Raw genomic sequence first — 26,130 nt, forward strand, 5'->3', positions numbered from 1 at the left:
AAAGACTGACCGGTTCCCATTAAAGGGTTTTTCCACTTTTGCTACCTTGATGACCTATCCTCCAAAATAAGTAACCAGTATCAGATTGGTTTCAAGCCTCCAGTTTTTCACTGTGGACACCCAATTTGGAGCAGCAGTTGAGTATGTGTAGAATTGCTCCAATTATTATCTATGGGGACAACAGGAACATCCGACTGATGGATTAGGCTGTCAATCCAATACACATTGAATGGGAGTGGTTGGATATATATATATATATATATATATATACTCGACCACTGCTCCATTATAGTGACTCGTGGGGGCCCCGGCAATAATGATAGGTGATGAAAATAGATTTGAGACAGCCCCTGCAATTCAGAGATCAGGAAGGCTGGGTTCACGCTACTGTAACGAGCCACACAGCTAGTTGCCTATTGCAAACCCACACATTTTACTGTGAATTACTGCAGCTCTGTGATGTGGGTTTTCCATGTGAAATCTGTTTAACCTGTAAAAACTGCATGGCTAATGACAGAATCCCCAAAACCATAGCAGCTTCTTTTCACCTTCTAAACAGATGATATGGCAGTCTTTAAAAATGAAGTTCCTCCAAACCATAGTTATTTGTAAACCACATTTACTTGTGAAATCTTAAAACCTTTTTCACTCTATGTAAATATGACCCCAATGCCAAAAAAGTTGAGACGCTGTGTGTAAAATGTAAAGTAAAACAGAATGCAATGATTTGCAAATCTCATAGGCCCGTATTTTATTCACAATAGATCATGGCACACACATCAGATGTTAAAAATGAGACATTTTACTATTTCATAAAAATAAATAAAAAAAAGCTCATTCACTTGTACAACTTGATTGCAGCAACACCTATCAAAAATGTTGGGACAGGACCATGTCTACCACTGTGCAGCATCCCCTTGTAAACGTTTGAGTAATGACTTGTTTGATGCAGGATCCTATCTGCTCAACAACCCTGGGTTTTTCTTTTTGTGTTTGTTGTGTGTTGTTGTTTATTATTATTATTTTTACAAAATGACATTATATCATAATGATACAATTACTGCTACCCATCCATCCCCCTCAGGAAGAATAGAGGGAGTAGAGGGGAAAAAAAAAAAAGTATCTAAAAAAAAAAAAAAAAAAGGTTTCCCCATAATTCTTCTTGGGTCCTCTTTTGGGGGAATTGGTCATACTCTCATATCTTTACATCTGCCTAGATAGAGCCATGCTTGATAAGAAAGTGCTTTCGATGATTTCCGGGATTTTACTACTGATGACCTATCCTCTGGATTGTTCTTCAGTATGTCATCGGTGGGGGTCTGACATCTGGGACCCCTGCTGATCAGCTGCTTTGAGAAGGCAGTGGTGCTCCCGTGAGTGCTGTGGCCTTTTCTCACCCATATTCATTGGGGGACACAGGAACCTGTGGGTATAGCTATGTCCTCTAGGAGGCGTTGACACAGTAAAAGCTGTTGGCTCCTCCCCTGGCAGCTATACCCCCTCTAGCCTGGAGAGAGAGCTTTAGTTTTTTTCTAGTGTCAATAGGAGCGCTGCACTGCTGGTCTGTAGGCGCAATAGGCGCATTTCGCAGGTGGCGATGCGGGGCTAGCGATGCCTAAAACGGCCATGCGCAAAGGGCTTGGATCGCCACTTTGCGGCCTGACTAGGCCACAAACTTTGTCCCCTGTCAGGGGGTGGGGGGGGGCACACTGGCGCAAATTCTTCCCGCCCTACTTCCCCCTCCCCCATAAGCAGGCTGAGCTCTGCCCCCGATCCACAGCAAGGCGGCGATTGAGGAGGATGTGGCCTTAACCCTTCCCCAGCCACCTCTTTAGGCCGGCATATCTAGGAATCTCCTAGTGCAAGGTTAGTAAGTGGAGGATTTTAAGCCCTTCCTGCCTCTTGTACCTGGAGGTTGGTTTCTTAGTTTAAAATAATAAAATAAATCTGCGTTCATAATGCCCCCCTCATCACCGCAGGACCAGGCTGGGCCCGTGTCCTATAGCGGACAAAGGAGGACATCTCATAGTTCCCAATCCGCCCTCCTAGGTCGTTGGTTGATTTTCCTCCACCTGTGCAGATCCAGGGAGGACAAGCTGCAGTATTCCCAATCCCCCCTCTGGGTCGTGTGGTTGATAGTTCTCCGGCACAGGTCTTATGGATTACCAATCTGCCCTCCGGGGCCGTTTTTTGGTTGATAGTTTCTCCAGCACAGGACCTCTTGTTCCCAATCCGTCCTCCGGGACCGTTTGGTTGATAACTCTTCAGCGCACTCCAGTACAGGACCTCCTGGATTGCCAATCCGTCCTCCGCGGCAGTTTGGTTGATAATTCTCCACCAGCGCAATCAAGGGGCAGAACATCTGGAATTTCCCAATCCGTCCTTCTTGGCTGTTTGGTTGATAGTTCTCCAGCGCACTCCAGTACAGGACCTCTGGTTCCCAAGCCGTCCTCCCGGGGCCGTTTGGTTGATAATTCTCCACCTGTACGATCCAATGGAGAACCTCTGGGAGTTCCCACTCCACCCTTCCGGTTGTTTGGTTGATTAGCTCCACCTACGCATTCCGGTGGATGGACCTTTTCGATTCCCACTTCACCCTCTGGGTCATTGGTTGATATATACCCACCAGTGTGGCCTACTATGCAACGGTCAGTTTTCAGTGAGAGAACTGCGCGCAGGCGAGCCAGAGCAGAACATTTCTCCTCGGTCTCCTGCGCACCCCCAAGGGTGCTCAGATGCGCCCTTCCATCCCTTGAGAGGGGATCAGTGTTTTGGTCTCTATCTCAACTCCTTCACAATCTTCAGAGATTGCGTCCACAGTAGCCAGCAGTTCTTGTCGTTTGCATTACCCCCTTTCATAAGGTGGAGTATTTGCGCCATTGCTGTATACCAGGGATCAGCAACCGTCGGCACTCCAGCTGTGGTGAAACTACGACTCCCAGCATGCACACCTCCTTGGCTGTTTTCAGAACTCCCAAAGAGGTGAATAGAGCATGCTGGGAGTCGTAGTTTCACAACATCTGCAGTGCCGAAGGTTGCTGATCCCTGCTGTATACCATACCTACTTTAGGCATTATAACTGCTAGAGCGCTGTTGCCAGAGGGGATGGAATTGCTTTTCTACTAGGTAGTCTCGTTATGGCATTATCACAGTTTCGGTGGTTACCGTAGGCATTACCTCTTCCTTGGGTGGAGTAATTGCATATTGCATATCGCATATGCGTGCCCTTCCATAACCGGTGCAATCTCTCTACCGTTGCATTCAGTTCCTGCTCTATGCATGACCACTTCCGCTAGCAGTACTCCTTGTATGCATTACCCCTTTCCATAGGGAGTAATTGCACTACTACGGTTACAGTACTTGCCTTATATACAGGGAGTGCAGAATTATTAGGCAAGTTGTATTTTTGAGGATTAATTTTATTATTGAACAACAACCATGTTCTCAATGAACCCAAAAAACTCATTAATATCAAAGCTGAATATTTTTGGAAGTAGTTTTTAGTTTGTTTTTAGTTTTAGCTATTTTAGGGGGATATCTGTGTGTGCAGGTGACTATTACTGTGCATAATTATTAGGCAACTTAACAAAAAACAAATATATACCCATTTCAATTTATTTATTTTTACCAGTGAAACCAATATAACATCTCAACATTCACAAATATACATTTCTGACATTCAAAAACAAAGCAAAAACAAATCAGTGACCAATATAGCCACCTTTCTTTGCAAGGACACTCAAAAGCCTGCCATCCATGGATTCTGTCAGTGTTTTGATCTGTTCACCATCAACATTGCGTGCAGCAGCAACCACAGCCTCCCAGACACTGTTCAGAGAGGTGTACTGTTTTCCCTCCTTGTAAATCTCACATTTGATGATGGACCACAGGTTTTCAATGGGGTTCAGATCAGGTGAACAAGGAGGCCATGTCATTAGTTTTTCTTCTTTTATACCCTTTCTTGCCAGCCACGTTGTGGAGTACTTGGACGCGTGTGATGGAGCATTGTCCTGCATGAAAATCATGTTTTTCTTGAAGGATGCAGACTTCTTCCTGTACCACTGCTTGAAGGTGTCTTCCAGAAACTGGCAGTAGGACTGGGAGTTGAGCTTGACTCCATCCTCAACCCGAAAAGGCCCCACAAGCTCATCTTTGATGATGCCAGCCCAAACCAGTACTCCACCTCCACCTTGCTGGCGTCTGAGTTACTGGAGCTCTCTGCCCTTTACCAATCCAGCCACGGGCCCATCCATCTGGCCCATCAAGACTCACTCTCATTTCATCAGTCCATAAAACCTTAGAAAAATCAGTCTTGAGATATTTCTTGGCTCAGTCTTGACGTTTCAGCTTGTGTGTCTTGTTCAGTGGTGGTCGTCTTTCAGCCTTTCTTACCTTGGCCATGTCTCTGAGTATTGCACACCTTGTGCTTTTGGGCACTCCAGTGATGTTGCAGCTCTGAAATATGGCCAAACTGGTGGCAAGTGGCATCTTGGCAGCTGCACGCTTGACTTTTCTCAGTTCATGGGCAGTTATTTTGCGCCTTGGTTTTTCCACACGCTTCTTGCGACGCTGTTGACTATTTTGAAAGAAACGCTTGATTGTTCGATGATCACGCTTCAGAAGCTTTGCAATTTTAAGAGTGCTGCATCCCTCTGCAAGATATCTCACTATTTTTGACTTTTCTGAGCCTGTCAAGTCCTTCTTTTGACCCATTTTGCCAAAGGAAAGGAAGTTGCCTAATAATTATGCACACCTGATATAGGGTGTTGTCATTAGACCACACCCCTTCTCATTACAGAGATGCACATCACCTAATATGCTTAATTGGTAGTAGGCTTTCGAGCCTATACAGCTTGGAGTAAGACAACATGCATAAAGAGGATGATGTGGTCAAAATACTCATTTGCCTAATAATTCTGCACTCCCTGTATTGTCCCCTGCAGTTGGTGGACTAAGTACAATTAACTGTTTTTAGTGCCGTACGTATGCATCCCCCCTTCGGTAAGTGGCGGCATTGCATCTCCACTGGGTGCTGTTCCTGCCGTATGCATTTGCCTTCTCCCATCACTGTACTTCTTGCGTTCCCCTTCCACTAGTGGTCCGCTTACAGGGGAATACCTAAGCATCTTGTGCTGCAGTTGAACTTCGCCACGGCTCTAGATGCCTTAGCTTCTTTAACAGTGGGGCGTGGCAACAGCCGATACCCGCGGGTGCTGGTGCTCTACATCTGTGGTGTATGAGTGCCGCCGGGGGATACAGTAGCTGTTTCCACATGGGCTCCTTCTTATCTTTCGGTGCTGTTCTGGTGCATGCCCCAAGTCCAGCAAGGATTATAATATTAGATAAGTAAGGGTGGTAATTAATCAGAAAATTCCAGCAACAAAAACCCTTATAAATTTATGGGATAGCTATTGTTTAATAAGAAAATAACAAACTAAGCTAAACAGTTATCCTGCCAGGATAACTGTTTAGCTTAGTTTGTTATTTTCTTATTAAACAATAGCTATCCCATAAATTTATAAGGGTTTTTGTTGCTGGAATTTTCTGTTCTGGTGCATGGTTGTGACATCCTCTGTCGTCTTATGTGTCGAGTCGAGGGTTCCCTGACTCTGTAGTCCGCCTCAGCTGGGGGTTCTACCCTTACGCTAGTGTTGCTGCTGTTCCTGTTCAGAGCCCTTCCCAGGTAAAACTGTTTTAAGGCCAACTCTCCTTAACTGGGGCAGTATAGTGCCATGACTTCTACGGGTTAGCCCCCCCCCCCCCCCCCCCCTCTTCAGCATTGCGCCGACTGGCAGGCGCTGGCTACTTTTGGGGGAAGTGATATTTGCGTTATTACTGCATGCTATGGTTCTTCTTGCTCAGCTCCTTCGTCAGGTGGTGGATTCCGCTAGCGATACAGTTGTGGCTCCCCTTGCTTGACTTCCTCCTCTGACGGAGGTTTGGCGAAGTCACTAAACGTCTGTTGCATAGTGTTCCTTTGTGGCCTTCTATTTCGGAGTTCCAGCCCCGGCTGGTGGGTTGTGGAGCACTCCACATCTTTCTTTCTACGGGTGAATCCTTCCCACTGGTCCTGGGTGTTCTACTTGTTTCGGCATTACTTTCCTTAAGTCATGACTAATGTCTAGGTCACTTCAGCCCTCTGGTGGTCATATTTTCCACCGCTTATTCCGTGGGTAGGCTACGAGACTCCCCACACCAGACGGAGTGGATTTGCTGTCACGTCTTGCCACGCTGATAGACGTTCCATTCCTGGACCGGAACACCCTTCTGTTCTTCTTCCTCCATGGACAGAATGGCTACGGGCCTCTCCCTTATGTATTCCGGGACTGCGGACAGTGTTCGAGGCGATCTGTCTGCGTTGGGGTCGCCCGGACGTGACTGGTTGGCCTCAAGTTTGACTTTCTCTCCTGAGCAGGAGGTCTGGAAGCTTGCGGCGTGGGCGCCCCGAGTTCCCTTTGGCAGGGGCTCTCCCTCCTTTACGTTTCCCCCCTCTCCTGGCGGCAGATCAGGACGGAGGGTATTCCGACTATCTTAGTCAACCTGGGGATTGGCCGTCACACGTGGTATGACAACCTCGTTCTCCTTCTAGGAGACGTTCCTGGTCACTGCTGCTCAGAGATGGCCTTCTTTCGCAGAGTCCGGTCCATTGGTTTTTCAGGTCTCTTCGTTCGCTGGGGGAAGTCATCCGCAAGCATGCATCGTCCAGGATCTATTGAGGACCTAGAGGTCCTTCCTGGGGGTGTGTGGAAGCTGAGATGTCCGCCACTTCGTTTTTTCTCTCCCCACAATCCTGTCCCTTCTACAATCAGGGTTGGGCCTTGGTCTGGCCTAGTTCTTGAAGGGTCAGGTGTCGGCACTTCTATTCTTTTCAGCGCCCTCTGGCCACCCCCTGGGGCTGGTAAGGATCTTTCTTCAGGGAGTGTCACATACGGTTCCTCTGTACTGTCTTCCTTTACCGTCTTGGGACCTGGTTTTCTCTCGACGCTCCAGTTTTTTCCCCTGAAGGACTGGCGGGTGATTCTCTTCTACTCCGGTCCTGGAAGGTATTTAATTTTTTTTTTTCTGGTCACTGTCATTTGCATTAGACGGTGTCTGAGTTGGCAGCGCTCTCTGCGGAAAACCCTTCCTGGTTATTCATAGGGACCAGGTGGTTCACCGGCCTGTCCCTTCCTTTCTTCCAAAGATGGTCTCTGACTTCCTTTTTAACAAGAAACTTGTCCTTCCCTCACTGTGCATCTCTTTCACAGCCTAACAGAAAGGAGTTACACCATTTGGCCATTGTCAGAGCTCTATTTAGTAACCTCCGGTTCCTTCCGCCATCCGGATCCCCTTTTTGTCATTACGGTGGGTCCTCGAAAGGGGTGGGCGGCCTCCAAGGAGGCATTTCCACGATAGTTTCGGTCTACAAGTGCTGAACCATACGCACCGGAGCAGGGTTCGCCCTTAGGTGTCACGGCTCACTTCACTAGAGTGGTGGGCGTTTCTTGGGCTCGGAGGAATCGCGCTTTGGCTGCACAGTTGTGTGTGGCGGCTACTGGTCCCCCTTACACACATTTAGAAATTTTTACCAGGTGCATGAGTATGCATCGGCGGATGCTGCCCTGGATACGCGTGGTCTTACAGTCGGCAGTTTTCTTAGCTGCCAGCAGGGACGCTTGCTTCCATGGGTCTGTGGTTTTTCCCTCCCCCGTTGACTGCTTTCGGACGTCCCACAGGTTCCTGTGTCCCCCAAGAATATGTGCGAGAAAAGGAGATTTTTGTATAACTTACCAGTAAAATCTCTTTCTCGCTCTTCATTGGGGGACACAGCACCCACCCAGTATTTTTGTTCGGTCACAGTTGTGACAGTTGCTGGTTTGAACCCCGTTGGGTCCTTCGGCATAGTTGGTGTTCCATGTTTTTTCTTGGTTGGCTTGCTTCTCCTACTGCGTGTTCACAAACTGAAGCTCTCTCTCCAGGCTGGAGGGGGTATAGCTGCCAGGGGAGGAGCTAACAGCTTTTACTAGTGTCAATGCCTCCTAGAGGACATGGCTATACCCACAGGTTCCTGTGTCCCCCAATGAAGAGCGAGAAAGAGATTTTACTGGTAAGTTATACAAACATCTCCTTTTCGCAGCTCACCCAGCAAAGTACCGTGCATAATATAGTGGCTGTGCTTCGTATCGCAGCTCATCCCCATTTATTTAATTGTGGTTGATCTGCTCCAAGGCCATGTGAACAATGAACGTGACGTCACTGGCCTAGAAAAGGCAGAGAGAAGGCCACTGTGCTCACAGGAGTGCTGCTGCCTTCTCCAACAGCTAATCGGCGGGGGTCCCGGGTTGTTGGACCCCCACCGATCACATACTCATAACTAGGGATGAGCGAATGGACTTCAGATAAAACATCTGAAGTCCATAAAACTTCATCAGCATTAAAATCTTGGGAAAGCCCCTTTGGGGCCAGACAGAAACTGCTGTGTGCAGTGTTTTTTGTCTGGCCAATTCTAGTCATTCTTTGCAGAACATATGAAAGTAGCCTTATAAACTCCCAAGAAAAAACTGAAAACCTATTCCTCCAACAATCGCAGTATTATCGGGGAATGTAGGAAAATCACTAGATAAGCAGCAAAAGGTGTCTAGTTACAATTCATGTCCCAATTTAACCTTCAAAATTGATAAGACTTGTTTCCTCAACCGCCTACTAAATTAGACACAACCAGTACATATGGGGGAAAAAAAAAAAATCTGCTCCCAACCCATCACATCAAGGACACCTAAAGGGATCTCTACAATCAAAAGAATATAATTCCAGAGGAGAATAATGAAGCCTGTGTAGAATCATATATTGTCATTTTAAACTAGTTTTGTGAAACAGAATATACTGAGTTTAGAATAATCTCCCATTTCACTTCTGAAGTAGGTCCCAGATCCCCTTCCCAATGTTTTCTAGTATTATAAGAATACTGTAGATGCATTATAATTAATCATATCTTATATAAAGATCGAGCCTTCCTGTTACTAGACGGTGAATAATCCATTATAGGTACAATACAATTGGTAATGTGTGTATAATATATATAATCTATATCTATATCCATTGGTGAAAGTGCTGGACCTCAGGCACGCCACTTCAGTACTTTCAGTACTATGGTTTGGCATTGTCTTGCTGAAGCAAAAAAAATAAAAATCATGCTTTAGTGTTTCCATATTCTGAGCCATAGTTTTTTTTCTTTTTTGGTAGATTTACCTTGGGTTAGGGTCAAATTTTTTGCGGGATGAGATGACTGTTTGGCACTATTTTGTGGTGCGTGTGACTTTTTGATCGCTTGCTATTACACTTTTTGTGATGTAAGGTGACCAAAAAATGGTTTATTTAGCACATGTTTTGTTTTTATTTTTTATTTTTTTAGTGTTCATCTGAGAGGTTAGGTCATGTGATATTTTTATAGAGCCGGTCGATACGAACGCGGCAATACCAAATATGTATACTTTATTTTTATTTATGTAGGTTTTACACAATAACAGCTTTTTTTAAACATGTTCTGAGCCATAGTTTTTTATTTTTTGGTCGATTTGTCTCGGGTATGGGCTCATGTACTTTTTGTGATGTAAAATTGTTTATTTAGCACAGGTTTTTTTTTTTTTTACGGTGTTCATCTGAGGTCATGTGATATGTTTATAGAGCCGGTCGATATGGACGCGGCAATAACTAATATGTATAATCCCCCCTATTTTTTCTAAAAAATTTGTTTTTATTTTTTACTTTATTTGGGGAAAATTACTTTTTTGTTTATTTTTACTTGAAACTAAACTTTTAGTTTTTTTTACTTTTTTTTCCGCTTAATTTTTCGTCCCACTTTGGGACTTGAACTTTGGGGGGTATATTCCTTTACTTCTTACAATACTTCTGTATTGGAATGCATTGGCTGTATGAGTAATACTGTGTGGTGTCACATGACCCACCCCCGGCATTGTGACAGGATGGCCGCTGAATGAAAAAGTGAGTTTTGGAAAAAAAAAAAAAACACAGGGGATGGCCGCTTGAAAGACCGGCTCCTGCCCGCACCGCAAATAATCGCCCTGCAGCACCCCAACTCCGGCCCATATGGGGGAAAAAAACGGATCCAGGAGAACCCCTCTACCTCCTCGGTCCCCCTCACCTGCCAGGACCATCCGTCATTGCTGGGAGCGGGCGCCCAGACCAGCGTTCCCACCGCGCCACGCCAGGACACAGAGGGCCTCCCGCCATTCCTCCCTCCCTCCTCCTGTCTCCCGCGTCTCAGACAGTGAGGGCAGAGCGGTACAGCAGTGGCCCTCTGCTAGTTTTTCACGGGAATCTGAAGCCTTACCTGCGGCCTCCTCGTCTGGATCACCGACTTTGCAGCTCCCCCTGCTTCTCTGGAGTCTCTGCAGCCCGCCGATAACAGCGTGGACACTGTCATGGCGGCCCCTGGATCCAATCCGCGTACGGGGACCGAGCACACAGGTACCGGGTCTCCCCTCAGGGTTTGGGATCCTACCCCTGTGGCCCACACACCTAGCCATACTGGGGCTCCCCTGCAAAAAAAAACGGCCTGACGAGCCTCCTCCATCCCCCCCTGTGCTGGATCTAGGAGATAGCAGCTCCACTCTGACATCTGGGCCAGATCATTAGGCCCTCCACCACTCACTGTTTCGGGCCCACCAGCCTCACCTGAGCCCCCACAACCTTGGGCGAGCTACTTTAGCCGTTTGCCTACAAAGGAGAATTTTGGGGCCCTTATCACTGAAGTTACAGAAGCCTGTAGGGCCGGGATTGCAGCGGTCCGCACTGATATCAAATTAGTGGTGGATCGAGTGGACTCTCTGGAAAAAGCCCATGATGACACCAGGCAGTACGCTTCTGCTCTTCATGAATCTATTTCTGCTAAAACAGCTGTACTTCGGGGCATGGGAGGGCACTTGGAGGACTTAGATAATCGGGGCCGTCGCAATAACATCAGGATACGAGGCCTGCCGGAAACATCCGGAGAGGAAGACCTCTTTGCCACGCTAGAAACCATGTTTAATATGATCCTGGAACGCCCGTCCTCGCATAAGATAAAGCACAGGGCGCTCAAGGGCTCTGCTGCTCATCCCAGGGACGTAATTTGCTGTGTCCACGATTTTGCCCTTAAAGAAGCCATCATGGCTAAAGCACAATCCATGCGCAACCTTGACTTTTATGGCGCTCCTGTGCAGCTGTTTCCTGACCTATCCTGGTTTACACTCCAGAAAAGGCGACATCTCCAACCTCTTCTTGCATCACTCGGGAACCGTCAGATCGCCTATCGCTGGGGATTCCCTTTTGCCCTGGTGGTCCGGAATCAGGGAAGAACAGAGACTCTCCGTTCCTTCACGGATCTTCACCCTTTTTGCAAGTCGCTGGGAATCCCTATACCTGACATCTCTGATTGGGAGTTTGAGTCCCCAGCGCCTCTGCCACCACACACTTGGTCACCTGTCGCCAGGAAAAGAAAACCAAATTCCAGTGCGTCCTCTTCCCCGCGGTCTCCCCTGTCATCAGGACAACGTCCGCCTGCCTGACCGCTCTTGGCCTGGAGGAAATGGTTGTCCTGAGCCATGCTCTTACCCCCTCTAGGTTCACAGGGACATAGGACTCTGAATCAGTATATGGGTCGTCTATCTGTATTGTTTGGCCAGTTGCTGACTACCTTTTTCTGCTTCTTTACGGTGCGGGCTCTCCGTAGGGCCCTTATAGTTCTTTGTTTATTATATCAGTTTTCTGAGATTTCCTCTCTGACCGGCATTGACCTGCTTGTCTCTGATACTCTTACCCCCTCAGGGGATTTTTGTTATCCCCTGGCAGGGACTCCCTCCCTGGGAATAGTTATTTACTGTTACTTATCTGGTTCTGTGTTGTCTTGTCCTGTCTCCCTCCCCCTCCTTCTTGTCTCTCCCATTTTTCTCCTATTATAGGTGCCTGAGCTCCCTTGCCTGTGGGGATCGTACACCTCAATTAAACCCGTGACCTGTTGCTCCATTAGTTTGACACCACTGACGCACACAGAATAGTTTTTTTATATCAGGTATTTTTTATTAGCAATTTTCCAAAACAATAGATGTTGTGACATCTAAAAAAATCCCACCTCCCCCCACCCCCCCAACATATCCCCTCAAGGCAAGAGCATTAGAGCAAAGTCCCATAATAATAATAAAGTCCGGCATGTCCCGCTAAGCCATGACACAAAGCTCGACACAGGATTACATGTTAATACAAATACAAATTTGAACGATGAAGTACATCAATCATGTAAATAGACATAAAGACATGATATTCTGTGTACACATTTCAGATATCGGTGAGCTGTATCTTGCATATAATATATACCATCACATATCCTCATGGTGAAGTGCGTAACTCTCAATGTCAAGGGGCTCAATTCCAATGCCAAGAGGAAGCTCTTGCTTTTGGAACTAAAATCCCTTAAAGCGGCCGTTGTGTTCCTACAGGAAACACACTTTGATGGCAGCTCCTACTTCCGTTTTGCCTCTCACTTGTACCCTATTGCTTACTCGGCTACTCCTTGCCGTAGGAAGGCGGGGGTCACCATCATGATATCCACAGAGTGTCCCCTTAGTTGAATCTTCAGCGCTAGACCCCCAGGGGCGTTATATTATTCTCCGCGGTCACTTAGCAGATAAACCCATCACTTTGTGTAACATTTAGGCTCCAAATACTTTGCAGATCCGCTTTCTTGGCGGAATTCTCCGCAAGATTTTTGTTGAAGGGGCGGACTCTCCGGAGCCTTTGGTACTTCTGGCCGGGGACTTTAATGCCGTTTTCTCTGACTCAACGGATTGCCTAGCTTTACCGGGTAGGAGGGTGCCCACTACACAACAACGCTTGGATAGGGACTTTCGTAAATTAGTGCAGAAGTATTCCCTGTATGACCTCTGGCGTCTCTCCCACCCAACTGACAGATCCTTCTCCTTCTACTCTGCCCCACATGGATCCCACACCCTTATTGACTATTTTTTTTGGTACAATCTCGACCCTCCGGTTACTGGAAGGGGCAGATATGGGCCAAATCACCTGGTCCGATCACTCCCCAGTAATGGATCGGGTCATATCCGCCAATGCCACTGGAGGATTAATGACTCCCTTTTGAAGCAGCCCATTACTAGGGAGGAACTTCACGAGCATTTGAAGTCCTACTTTGCTTTGAATGAGGGGTCAGTGAGTGATGTTCGTCCTCTGTGGGAGGCCCATAAGGCGGTCATGAGGGGTCACTGTATAGGGATAAGCTCTAGACTAAAGAGGGATTCGGTTGCATTGGTCAAGACTCTTACCTTCCGCCTGCGAATTCTAGAGGGCAAGATGGCTGCTTCTCCCTCGCGCTCCACACTCAGACGAATTGTAGACACTAGAGCCCAACTGAAGAGTCTAGCTTTAGGTCGTGTCAACAAGCTATTGCTTTACACACAACAGCGTTACTATGCCTGGGGGAACAAACCACACACACTGCTGGCCAGATAACTCAGGAACCGCACTCCTCAAGTGAGCCCGAGTGCTATTAAGGGGGCAGATGGAACAATTCACTTTGGCCCTAGAGTGATAGTGGAGAGGTTCTCGTCCTACTACACCGCCCTGTACAATCTACTCTGACTTCCCCTCAGATGAGGGAATCCGAGACAGTACACTCCAGTCGTATCTAGCCTCCTGTCACCTTCCTGACAGCCTCCGATCTCTCCACCCTTAATGGTCCGGTCACTCCTGAAGAGATAGGGGAAATAGTAGACCAATTGCCTGAAGGTAAATCCCCAGGACCTGACGGCTTTTCATATAAATATTATAAGACTTTCGAGACCGAACTAACCCCTCACTTAGTGACCCTTTTTAACAATTTCCTAGCCGGCAATGCGGTACCTGTGCAGATGTCCCACTCTTATCTCACGATGATCCCAAAACCTGGGAAAGATCCCCACGGATGCCAAAATTACAGGCCTATTGCCCTGCTTAACTCAGACCTTAAGATCTATACCAAAGTCTTGGCTTCCCGACTAAATGTTTTCCTCCCCGCCCTGATCCATAAAGACCAGGTAGGGTTTGTCCCAGGCCGCTGATAACGCCCGCCAAAGCATTGACCTGATAGATGTTGTATCTCACTCTGGGGAGGAGGCGCTCCTTCTTAGTTTAGATGCTGAAAAAGCGTTTGACCATTTAAGCTGGCCATTCCTCTTTGCTACACTGCAAACATACGGTCTTTCTGGCCCCTTCGTTCACGCCATACGTAGCTTATACTCTTCCCCCACAGCGACTATCAAACTTTCTCATGCCCACTCTCGCCCTATACGCATTGCCAACGGGACGAGACAAGGGTGCCCCTTGTCCCCTCTATTATTTGCTATGTGTATTGAGCCCCTGGCGGCCAAAATCAGATCCTGCCCGGATGTTAGAGGGGTTCAGGTTAGGGACAAGGAATTCAAATTGTCTCTATACGCAGACGACATCCTTCTTACACTCACCAAACTTTGTTTCCCTACCAAATCTCCACTCCATTCTACAGGAATTCGGTCGGCTCTCTGGGTATAAGGTCAACGCCCATAAAACTGAGGCTCTCCCCCTCAATGTTCCTCAGGCGGTCCTGAATTTTCTTAAGGTGAACTTCCCATTCCAATGGAAGAGGGATTCCTTGCGATACCTGGGTGTTGATCTTACACCCCAATATGGGGATCTTTATAAAGCCAACTTCCCAAGCATGCTACGCAGAAATTAGGGGTCTACTGGATAAGTGGCACTCTCTCCCGCTATCTCTCCTGGGACGCATTGCCGCGATTAAAAGTACGATTTTGCCCAAGCTACTATACCTCTTTGAAAACTCTTCCGATTGCAGTTCCCCTTAGGGACCTGAGATCCACCCAATCTCAGCTCCTTAGATTCATATGGGCGGGGAAGCGTCATAGAATCCCAAGGTCAGTCCTCCTATCAAGTAAGCAACAGGGTGGGTTAGGGGTACCTGATCTGTCCAAATATTATTGGGCAGCCCAACTACGCTATGTCACGGCCTGGGCTTCTCTGCACCCGTACTCTGTCTGGGTCCAGATAGAAAGACTCTGGCTAGCCCCGATTCATCCCAACTCTATGCTATGGTCGGGATCTCATGGCGCCCTGCCAAATAGGGATCTTTTAGGACCCATGGCCTGCACTAGATCCATATGGCACCTATGTAGTGGTCGGTTCCCTCTAGTGTCTACCCACTCCGCCATGACCTCCTTTCTATATCACCCTAACCTCCCCGCTAGTCTTACAGCGTCCACGACGAGACCATGGTTCCAACGAGGGGTGTTTAGGTTTGCGGATATTGTGGACCCCTTCACTAGGGAACTTTTGTCGTTTTCGCCCCTCCAGACTAAATATGATCTCCCCCCCCCCCCCTCCTCCAATTACTTTCATATCTAAATCAGTCATTTTGCCCGGTCCATCTTCTCGGGGGTTACAGTCTCCCTCCCGACTGCCTTTGAACTCCTTTGTAGGGAAAGGGTACACACGAAGGGTTTGATTTCTGAAATCTATTCCATGTTACTGACCTCCTTTCCTGATCGGGTCCAACGGCACTCCTACATGGTTCGGTGGTTGGAATATCTGGGGATGACTCTACTGGACACACTGTGGCGCCTTATATGGAGGAGGGTAGCGAAATCCTCAATGGCGGTACTACATCAGGAGAACCAGTATAAAATGTTGATCCATTGGTACCACACTCCTGACCTCCTTCATAGAATGAATCCGGTAGTTCCGAGTGAGTGCTGGAGGTGCAGGTTACATAGGGGTACACTGCCTCATATCTATTGGGACTGTCCCAAGATACGCCCCCTACTGGACTGGGCACCCTTCTAAGTGACATTTTTGCGGTCGAGATCCAGCCTGACCCTATGTCCTTCCTGCTCAATGTGGTACCTCGTCAAGGTAAAAAACACTCAAGTTGCTACTAATGATACTTACAGCAGCCCGTTGTCTAATACCTCGATGTTGGAAAAGCTCCGAACCACCCAGGGTTTCTGATTTGTACGCTAGGGTGACGGAAGTCCGAACCCTGGAATACTCCACGGCTATGTTTCAGGACAAAATTGCTCCCTTCAATGCCATATGGGATCCCTGGGATGTTTACTGGGCTACGAGACATCCCTAGAGAGCTGCTGAGACTAGAGTATTCCCCCCCCCCCCTCCCCCCCTTTTGTGTCTTTGTTCTTGTCGTTAGTCTTGTCTTGTTGTTATTCAGTGGTCCTATACTGGACTAATAAAAGACAGACGCAGTTTATTTTTCTTCTGTGCACTTTGTCATATTAATGATTGACATTCCTCTTTCTGTTGTGGAATATTACTGAATGTTATTACTGCCTAGGTTACTGTGAATTTGGTGCTTCGTATGCTATGCCTCATACTTTGTACTAATGTGCATAGATCTGTTGTGGATATGCTTTGTCATTTCTTCACTCTTTTTAACCACCTCCGGACCGCCTAACGCAGATGTGCGGTCCGGAGGTGGCAGCCCTGCGCACGACGACGCATATACGCGTCATCTCGCGAGGGCCGGGATTTCCTGTGAACGCGCGCACGCTCACAGGAACGGAAGGTAAGCGAGTGGATCTCCAGCCTGCCAGCGGCGATCGCTCGCTGGCAGGCTGGAGATCCGAATTTTTTAACCCCTAACAGGTATATTAGACGCTGTTTTCATAACAGCGTCTAATATACCTCCTACCTGGTCCTCTGGTGGTCCCTTTTGTTAGGATCGACCACCAGAGGACTCAGGTAGGTCAGTACAGTCCCACCAAACACCACACTACACTACACTACACTACACTACACTACACCCCCCCCCCCCCCCCGGTCACTTATTAACCCCATATAAACTCCCTGATCACCCCCCTGTCATTGATCACCGCCCTGTCATTGATCACCCCCCTGTCAGGCTCCGTTCAGACGTCCGCATGATTTTTACGGATCCGATCCATGGATCCGTAAAAATCATGCGGACGTCTGAATGGAGCCTTACAGGGGGGGTGATTACCCTGATCACCCCCTGTCATTGATAACCCCCCTGTAAGGCTCCATTCAGACGTCCGCATGCGTTCTGTGGATCCGATCCATGTATCCATGGATCCGTAAAAAATCATGCGGATGTCTGAATGGAGCCTTACAGGGGGGGTGATCACCCTGATTACCCTGATCACCCCCTGTCATTGATAACCCCCCTGTAAGGCTCCATTCAGACGTCCGCATGCGTTCTGTGGATCCGATCCATGTATCCATGGATCCGTAAAAAATCATGCGGATGTCTGAATGGAGCCTTACAGGGGGGGTGATCAGTGACAGGGGGGTGATCACCCTGATTACCCTGATCACCCCCTGTCATTGATAACCCCCCCTGTAAGGCTCCATTCAGACGTCCGCATGCGTTCTGTGGATCCGATCCATGTATCCATGTATCCGTAAAAATCATGCGGACGTCTGAATGGAGCCTTACAGGGGGGGTGATCAATGACAGGGGGGTGATCAGGGAGTCTATATGGGTGATCACCCCCCTGTCATTGATCACCCCCCTGTCATTGATCACTCCCCCCCTGGTAAGGCTCCATTCAGCCATTTTTTTTGGCACAAGTTAGCGGACATTTTTTGTTTGTTTTTGTTTTTTCTTACAAAGTCTCATATTCCACTAACTTGTGTCAAAAAATAAAATCTCACATGGACGCACCATACCCCTCACGGAATCCAAATGCGTAAAATTTTTTAGACATTTATATTCCAGACTTCTTCTCACGCTTTAGGGCCCCTAAAAAGCCAGGGCAGTATAAATACCCCACATGTGACCCCATTTCGGAAAGAAGACACCCCAAGGTATTCCGTGAGGGGCATATTGAGTCCATGAAAGATTGAAATTTTTGTCCTAAGTTAGCGGAAAGTGAGACTTTGTGAGAAAAAAAAAATAAAAAATCAATATCCGCTAACTTATGCAAAAAAAAAAAAAATTCTAGGAACTCGCCATGCCCCTCATTGAATACCTCGGGGTGTCTTCTTTCCAAAGTGGGGTCACATGTGGGGTATTTATACTGCCCTGGCTTTTTAGGGGCCCGAAAGTGTGAGAAGAAGTCTAGGATCCAAATGTCTAAAAATGCCCTCCTAAAAGGAATTTGGGGCCCTTTGCGCATCTAGGCTGCAAAAAAGTGTCACACATGTGGTATCGCCGTACTCAGGAGAAGTTGGGGAATGTGTTTTGGGGTGTCATTTTACATATACCCATGCTGGGTGAGAAAAATATCTTGGTCAAATGCCAACTTTGTATAAAAAAATGGGAAAAGTTGTCTTTTGCCAAGATATTTCTCTCACCCAGCATGGGTATATGTAAAATGACCCCCCAAAACACATTGCCCAACTTCTCCTGAGTACGGCGATACCAGATGTGTGACACTTTTTTGCAGCCAAGGTGGGCAAAGGGGCACCTTTCGGATTTCGCAGGCCATTTTTTACACATTTTGATTTCAAGGTACTTCTTACACATTTGGGCCCCTAAATTGCCAGGGCAGTATAACTACGCCACAAGTGACCCCATTTTGGAAAGAAGACACCCCAAGGTATTCCGTGGGGGGCACGGCGAGTTCCTAGAATTTTTTATTTTTTGTCACAATTTAGCGGAAAATGATGATTTTTCTTTTTTTTTTCTTTTTTCCTTACAAAGTCTCATATTCCACTAACTTGCGACAAAAAATAAAAAATTCTAGGAACTCGCCATGCCCCTCACGGAATACCTTGGGGTGTCTTCTTTCCAAAATGGGGTCACTTGTGGCGTAGTTATACTGCCCTGGCAATTTAGGGGCCCAAATGTGTGAGAAGAACTTTGCAATCAAAATGTGTAAAAAATGCCCTGCAAAATCCGAAAGGTGCACTTTGGAATATGTGCCCCTTTGCCCACCTTGGCAGCAAAACAGTGTGACACATCTGGTATCGCCGTACTCAGGAGAAGTTGGGCAATGTGTTTTGGGGTGTCATTTTACATATACCCATGCTGGGTGAGAAAAATATCTTGGTCAAATGCCAACTTTGTATAAAAAAATTGGAAAAGTTGTCTTTTGCCAAGATATTTCTCTCACCCAGCATGGGTATATGTAAAATGACAGCCCAAAACACATTCCCCAACTTCTCCTGAGTACGGCGATACCAGATGTGTGACACTTTTTTGATGCCAAGGTGGGCAAAGGGGCACATATTCCAAAGTGCACCTTTCGGATTTCACCGGTCATTTTTTACAGATTTTGATTGCAAAGTACGTCTCACACATATGGGCCCCTAAATTGCCAGGGCAGTATAACTACGCCACAAGTGACCCCATTTTGGAAAGAAGACACCCCAAGGTATTCCGTGAGGGGCATGGCGAGTTCCTAGAATTTTTTATTTTTTGTCGCAAGTTAGTGGAATATGAGACTTTGTAAGGAAAAAAGAGAGAAAAAAAAAAATCATCATTTTCCGCTAACTTGTGACAAAAAATAAAAAATTCTAGGAACTCGCAGTGCCCCTCACGGAATACCTTAGGGTGTCTTCTTTCCAAAATGGGGTCACTTGTGGCGTAGTTATACTGCCCTGGCAATTTAGGGGCCCAAATGTGTGAGAAGAACTTTGCAATCAAAATGTGTAAAAAATGCCCTGCAAAATCCGAAAGGTGCACTTTGGAATATGTGCCCCTTTGCCCACCTTGGCAGCAAAAAAGTGTGACACATCTGGTATCGCCGTACTCAGGAAAAGTTGGGGAATGTGTTTTGGGGGGTCATTTTACATATACCCATGCTGGGTGAGAAAAATATCTTGGTCAAATGCCAACTTTGTATAAAAAAATGGGAAAAGTTGTCTTTTGCCAAGATATTTCTCTCACCCAGCATGGGTATATGTAAAATGACACCCCAAAACACATTCCCCAACTTCTCCTGAGTACGGCGATACCACATGTGTGACACTTTTTTGCTGCCAAGGTGGGCAAAGGGGCGCATATTCCAAAGTGCACCTTTCGGATTTCACTGGTCATTTCTTACACATTTTGATTGCAAAGTTCTTCTCACACATTTGGGCCCCTAAATTGCCAGGGCAGTATAACTACCCCACAAGTGACCCCATTTTGGAAAGAAGACACCCCAAGGTATTCTGTGAGGGGCATGGTGAGTTCCTAGAATTTTTTATTTTTTGTCGCAAGTTAGTGGAATATGAGACTTTGTAAGAAAAAAAAAAAAAAGAAAAAAACATCATCATTTTCCGATAACTTGTGACAAAAAATAAAAAGTTCTATGAACTCACTATGCCCATCAGCGAATACCTTAGGGTGTCTACTTTCCGAAATGGGGTCATTTGTGGGGGTTTTCTACTGTTTGGGCATTGTAGAACCTCAGGAAACATGACAGGTGCTCAGAAAATCAGAGCCGTTTCAAAAAGCGGAAATTCACATTTTTGTACCATAGTTTGTAAATACTATAACTTTTACCCAAACCATTTTTTTTTGCCCAAACATTTTTTTTTTATCAAAGACATGTAGAACTATAAATTTAGCGAAAAATTTATATATGGATGTCGTTTTTTTTGCAAAATTTCACAGCTGAAAGTGAAAAATTTCATTTTTTTGCAAAAAAATCGTTACATTTTGATTAATAACAAAAAAAGTAAAAATGTCAGCAGCAATAAAATACCACCAAATGAAAGCTCTATTAGTGAGAAGAAAAGGAGGTAAAATTCATTTGGGTGGTAAGTTGCATGACCGAGCGATAAACGGTGAAAGGAGTGTAGTGCCGAAGTGTAAAAAGTGGCCTGGTCATGAAGGGGGTTTCACCTAGCGGGGCTGAAGTGGTTAATAAATATACAATTATTTAAAAAAAATCGCCATAACAGGTTCCCTTTAACCTGTTATGGACATACAGACGTGGACAAAATTGTTGGTACCCTTTGGTCAATGAAAGAAAAAGTCACAATGGTCACAGAAATAACTTTAATCTGACAAAAGTAATAATAAATTAAAATTCTATAAATGTTAACCAATGAAAGTCAGACATTGTTTTTCAACCATGCTTCAACAGAATTATGTAAAAAAATAAACTCATGAAACAGGCATGGACAAAAATGATGGTACCCCTAGAAAACACAGAACATAATGTGACCAAAGGGACATGTTAATTCAAGGTGTGTCCACTAATTAGCATCACAGGTGTCTACAACCTTGTAATCAGCCATTGGGCCTATATATATGGCTCCAGGTAATCACTGTGTTGTTTGGTGATATGGTGTGTACCACACTCGACATGGACCAGAGGAAGCAAAGGAAAGAGCTGTCTCAAGAGATCAGAAAGAAAATTATAGACAAGCATGTTAAAGGTAAAGGCTATAAGACCATCTCCAAGCAACTAGATGTTCCTGTGAGTACAGTTGCACATATTATTCATAAGTTTAAGATCCATGGGACTGTAGCCAACCTCCCTGGACGTGGCCGCAGGAGGAAAATTGATGACAAATCTAAGAGACGGATAATCCGAATGGTAACAAAAGAGCCTAGAAAGACTTCTAAAGAGATTCAAGGTGAACTTCATGCTCAAGGAACATCAGTGTCAGATCGCACCATCCGTCGTTGTTTGAGCCAAAGTGGACTACATGGGAGACGACCAAGGAGGACACCATTGTTGAAAACGAATCATAAAAAAGCAAGACTGGAATATGCCAAACTACATGTTGACAAGCCACAAAGCTTCTGGGAGAATGTCCTGTGGACAGATGAGACAAAAATCGAAGTTTTTGCCAAGGCACATCAGCTGTATGTTCACAGACGAAAAAATGAAGCATATCAAGAAAAGAACACTGTCCCTACTGTGAAACATGGAGGAGGCTCTGTTATGTTCTGGGGCTGCTTTGCTGCGTCTGGCACAGGGTGTCTTGAATCTGTGCAGGGTACAATGAAATCTCAAGACTATCAAGGAATTCTAGAGAGAAATGTACTAGCCAGTGTCAGAAAGCTTGGTCTCAGTCGCAGGTCATGGGTCTTGCAACAGGACAATGACCCAAAACACACCGCTAAAAACACCCAAGAATGGCTAAGAGGAAAAAATTGGACTATTCTAAAGTGGCCTTCTATGAGCCCTGACCTCAATCCTATTGAGCATCTTTGGAAGGAGCTGAAACATGCAGTCTGGAAAAGGCACCCTTCAAACCGGACACAACTGGAGCAGTTTGCTCATGAGGAGTGGGCCAAAATACCTGCTGAGAGGTGCAGATGTCTCATTGACAGTTACAGGAAGCGTTTGATTGCAGTGATTGCCTCAAAAGGTTGCGCAACAAAATATTAAGTTAGGGGTACCATCATTTTTGTCCATGCCTGTTTCATGAGTTTATTTTTTTACATAATTCTGTTGAAGCATGGTTGAAAAACAATGTCTGACTTTCATTGGTTAACATTTATAGAATTTTAATTTATTATTACTTTTGTCAGATTAAAGTTATTTCTGTGACCATTGTGACTTTTTCTTTCATTGACCAAAGGGTACCAACAATTTTGTCCACGTCTGTATGACGTACCGGTACGGCATGATGTCCCAGGGCTTAAGGACACATGACATACCAGTACGTCATGTGTAGTTCCGATCACGGCTGGCGGTGATGGGAACCCGGTGCCTGCTGAAATCAATAAGGCACAAAATGGGCCCTTTCTTTTCACTTAAACCTTTTTTTTTTTTTTTTTTTTATTTTTTTATTTTTTTATACTTTTTATACTTATTCCACTCTAGGACTTTACTTTTGGGGGTCTGGTCCCCTCTTCAATGTATTACAATACATCTGTATTGTAATACATTGCCTGTTAGTGAATTACAGTGTAATCCACTAACAGGTTGCCTAGAAGACCCAGCCTGAGGCTGGATCTCCTGAGCACCTGTAGAAGGCAGGTCCCTATGCCGTGCAAGGCATCAGGCTGTCTTCTCGCCCATCAGGTCCCGGCCACAGCAGCGCGGGGACCCGATGGGTTTCCTCACCCGCCGCAACTCCCTTCTATGTCGCAGTCAGCAATGATCACAGCATAGAAGGGGTTAATGCACCGGCTTGTACAGCGATGCTGGCGGATACAGCAGGGCACGGCTACCAGGGACTTCCGGGCCTCTGCAGTGATGGGGCGCGCACTGCGCCGGTGCCCGCCCGATCACCATGACGTACTATTACGTCATATGTCAGGAAGGGGTTAAAGATTGCACAGGTATTCAGAGGTCTTTCTCTTCCAGCGTAAAAAGTAAACATATTTAAACAGAACCTTTTGCTGGTCCCCACATTACAATATAAGTACCTGGAAGTGTAGGGCATGGTTAGTAGATGTCTTTGTGTGATTTAGTTTTTTCAGCTTGGCTGTTCTATTCTCCTGCTGTGACCCTCATTCTCTTTTGTCGCCCTGTATGCAAAACCATACCATCGTTACAGGGAGGACACAGGCATTTTTCTTGGGGGGGGGGGCTTCTCCTTCTCCCTGACAAATAGCAGCTGAGTGCGTCACAGCCAGGGAAGAAAAAAAAGCTCACCTTATCCCTGGCTGTTATGCTCTCCCACTGCGATTGGGCAGGGAGAAGGAGATGCCCCCTGAGAAATGTGGCCGTGTTCTCCTCCCTATACCGATGCTATTGATTAGCATACAAGGTGGCAAAAGAGAAAGGGGAGCACAGTGGGGAAACTGAGCAGCTTATCTTAAAAAAATAAATAAAAAAAAATAGCATTCTGACATTACTAATCATGCCCTACAGTGCCAGGTACTAATATTGTAATGTCAGGAACAGTGAAAGGTCTTCTTTAAAAGAGAAGCTGCTCCTGAAAAGTGACTGCAGTTTGGGGGAGGATGGTTAAATGTTGCTGACAAGTTCCCTTTAATTCTATTCTAGACCAGCGGGTGGTCAACCTGCCGCAGAGAGGTTTCACATTTAGCCAGCACACACATCTGTATTGTGTACCAAAACCCCATAATTTTCAGCCAGAGGGAAACTCCTCCCATTTGGTCCTCTTCTACCAGGATGCTCATCTGCTGTGGTGCATCGAGGAGTCAGAGAATAACACCACTCTCTGCTACTTCCTGTCTCTGTTTCATGAGATATGATAGAAAACAGAGGAGCTGTCATGTGGGAGTAGTCTGATACGTACTACATGTAACAACGTTACAACAAAATAAGTATTTATTTAGGCTTTAAAGGGGTTGTCTTATCACAGACAATGGGGGCATATCGCTAGTGAACCGCACCTATATTGAGAATGGAGCCCCGTAAGTGTTGGAGGGCGCACTGTGCATACACAGACTCCTTCTATTAATTTTCTATGGGGGCTTCCCAAAATAGCTGAGTGCTGGCTTGGCTATTTCTGTTGGGCCCATAGAAGTGAATGGGAGCGGGTCATGCGCTCCCATTCACTTATATGGGGAGTGTGCTTTGGTGGTGGCTGGACTGGAATCCTCCAGCGACCACCTTGCGGGGCTCTGTTAACAATATAGGTGCATGTCCCAGCGGTGGGACCTGCACCTATCAGACAATGGGGATATATCCTAGCGATATGCCCCCATTGTCTGTACTGCTGGGGGGAAAAAATTGCATCTGTGAAACTTAATGCACCCCATACCATGAGAACTGGGGCTGGCCTTTTGTGTCTCCACACTATGCAGTAGGTGCTCGCCAGCCTCCCAGAGAACAATAGTGTTCTTTAGGTACTTTTAATGACTGCATCAAAGCTCAGACAATGGCTGGAAAGCACCTACTGCCATCATGGAGAAAACATTGACCAACCTTCAGTATGTGGAACATGTCTTTTGACTCTGTTATAAGCTCTGGTGTTCCAACAAGATAACACCCCAACCATGCAATACGCAACATGCTCTACAGGGTATCCAGCAGCTCCTCTAGCCAAATTGAGCAACAGATTCACCCCCCTCCATGCCCCAAATTGAGAATGTCTGGGACTGGATAGGGGGATGGATCTGCTGTGAACAGCGGCCAACTACCACCTTGACTGAACTACAGGTGAAAGTTGAGAGATTGGCATGTCATACTACAGACACATGATGGATATCCTCCTGACTATTACCATGCCAGAGTGGAAGCCTGAATCATGGCAAGGGACGATGCCACCCAGTATTAATAGGACTCCTGCTTCACTGTATTAGCTTGCTGCAGAACTCTAAATAAGAGATGCCCCACCTTTTGTTGTGAGATCATTGATCAAGCACCACTTGCATTTTAATCTCGGCTCAGTTGCATTGAATTTTCCAGGTGTTTTTTTTTTTTTTCTTCCCATTTTCTAGTAGTGTATAGGAATGCCAGTGCTTGGATTGTATGTCTGTATTTATTAAATAATCTGCTGCATTTTATTTTACAGATTCATGCACCAGTTGAATAGAAGCAATTATAACGCACCATGTAAAACTTATCCTTTGCCTAAAGAAGAGACGTCAACACTTTGAAGCATGATTTTTATTCTTTTTTAAGCTGGTGGCCATTTTTAGTGTCCATCAGTTTTGCATTTAGACATGAGCATGCAAGTATGCGATTAATTACCAGACACGATGGAGCAAATCTACTAATCCTGTAGATGATGTACACAAGCGGTCTACACATGCACCTCATGTATCAGTGTCTGGTGCTGGATGATAAATTTGGTGTAGACCCTCTTTTCTAATACTATTGGTAGGTGTAGTTTGTGATGTCAGAATTGTAACACAAATGATTGGCTTACATTTTATGTCTAAATTGTAGCACAAATTTGGTGTCAAAGTTGCATCTTAAAGAAGCACTCTGTTGTTCATTTGCCTATATAGTGCAGGCTCAGCCATTATTAAAAAATAAGGTGGAGGCTCTTGTGTTTACCTGTTTTATTTCATGTACGAATTGTGGGCTGTCTGCCATCTCGAGTTCTTCTTCTTCTTCCCCTCAGATTGTTTTTATGTGTAAGGGCAGCACGGAATTTCTTCCCCCGTAACACTGCAGGTCTCTATGTATTCCTGTCTGCCCTGTCCTCTCCCTTTTACATGCAGAAGGCAGGGAGACTATTGTGAAGCTACATCTCATAGAAGTACAAGGGCGAGTCAGTGCACACAGATGGCATAGACGGGCAGTGTGTGTCAGGAGGTTTATA

At 46.0% G+C, this 26,130-nt stretch overlaps 1 protein-coding gene across 1 annotated transcript in view; it reads left to right on the forward strand.

Moving 5' to 3' along the window:
• Nucleotides 1-25,847, forward strand: part of RNASEH2C (ribonuclease H2 subunit C) — a 62,297-nt gene extending 36,450 nt beyond the window's left edge. The window contains exon 4 of the mRNA XM_044270979.1: nt 25,375-25,847. Within this exon, the coding sequence (XP_044126914.1) occupies nt 25,375-25,395 (21 nt within the window). The 3' untranslated portion in view covers nt 25,396-25,847. The remainder of the gene's footprint in view (nt 1-25,374) is intronic.
• The last annotated feature ends 283 nt before the right edge of the window (nt 25,848-26,130 follow it).

Source organism: Bufo gargarizans, chromosome 10 (assembly GCF_014858855.1).
Source record: "Bufo gargarizans isolate SCDJY-AF-19 chromosome 10, ASM1485885v1, whole genome shotgun sequence".
NCBI lineage: Eukaryota > Metazoa > Chordata > Amphibia > Anura > Bufonidae > Bufo > Bufo gargarizans.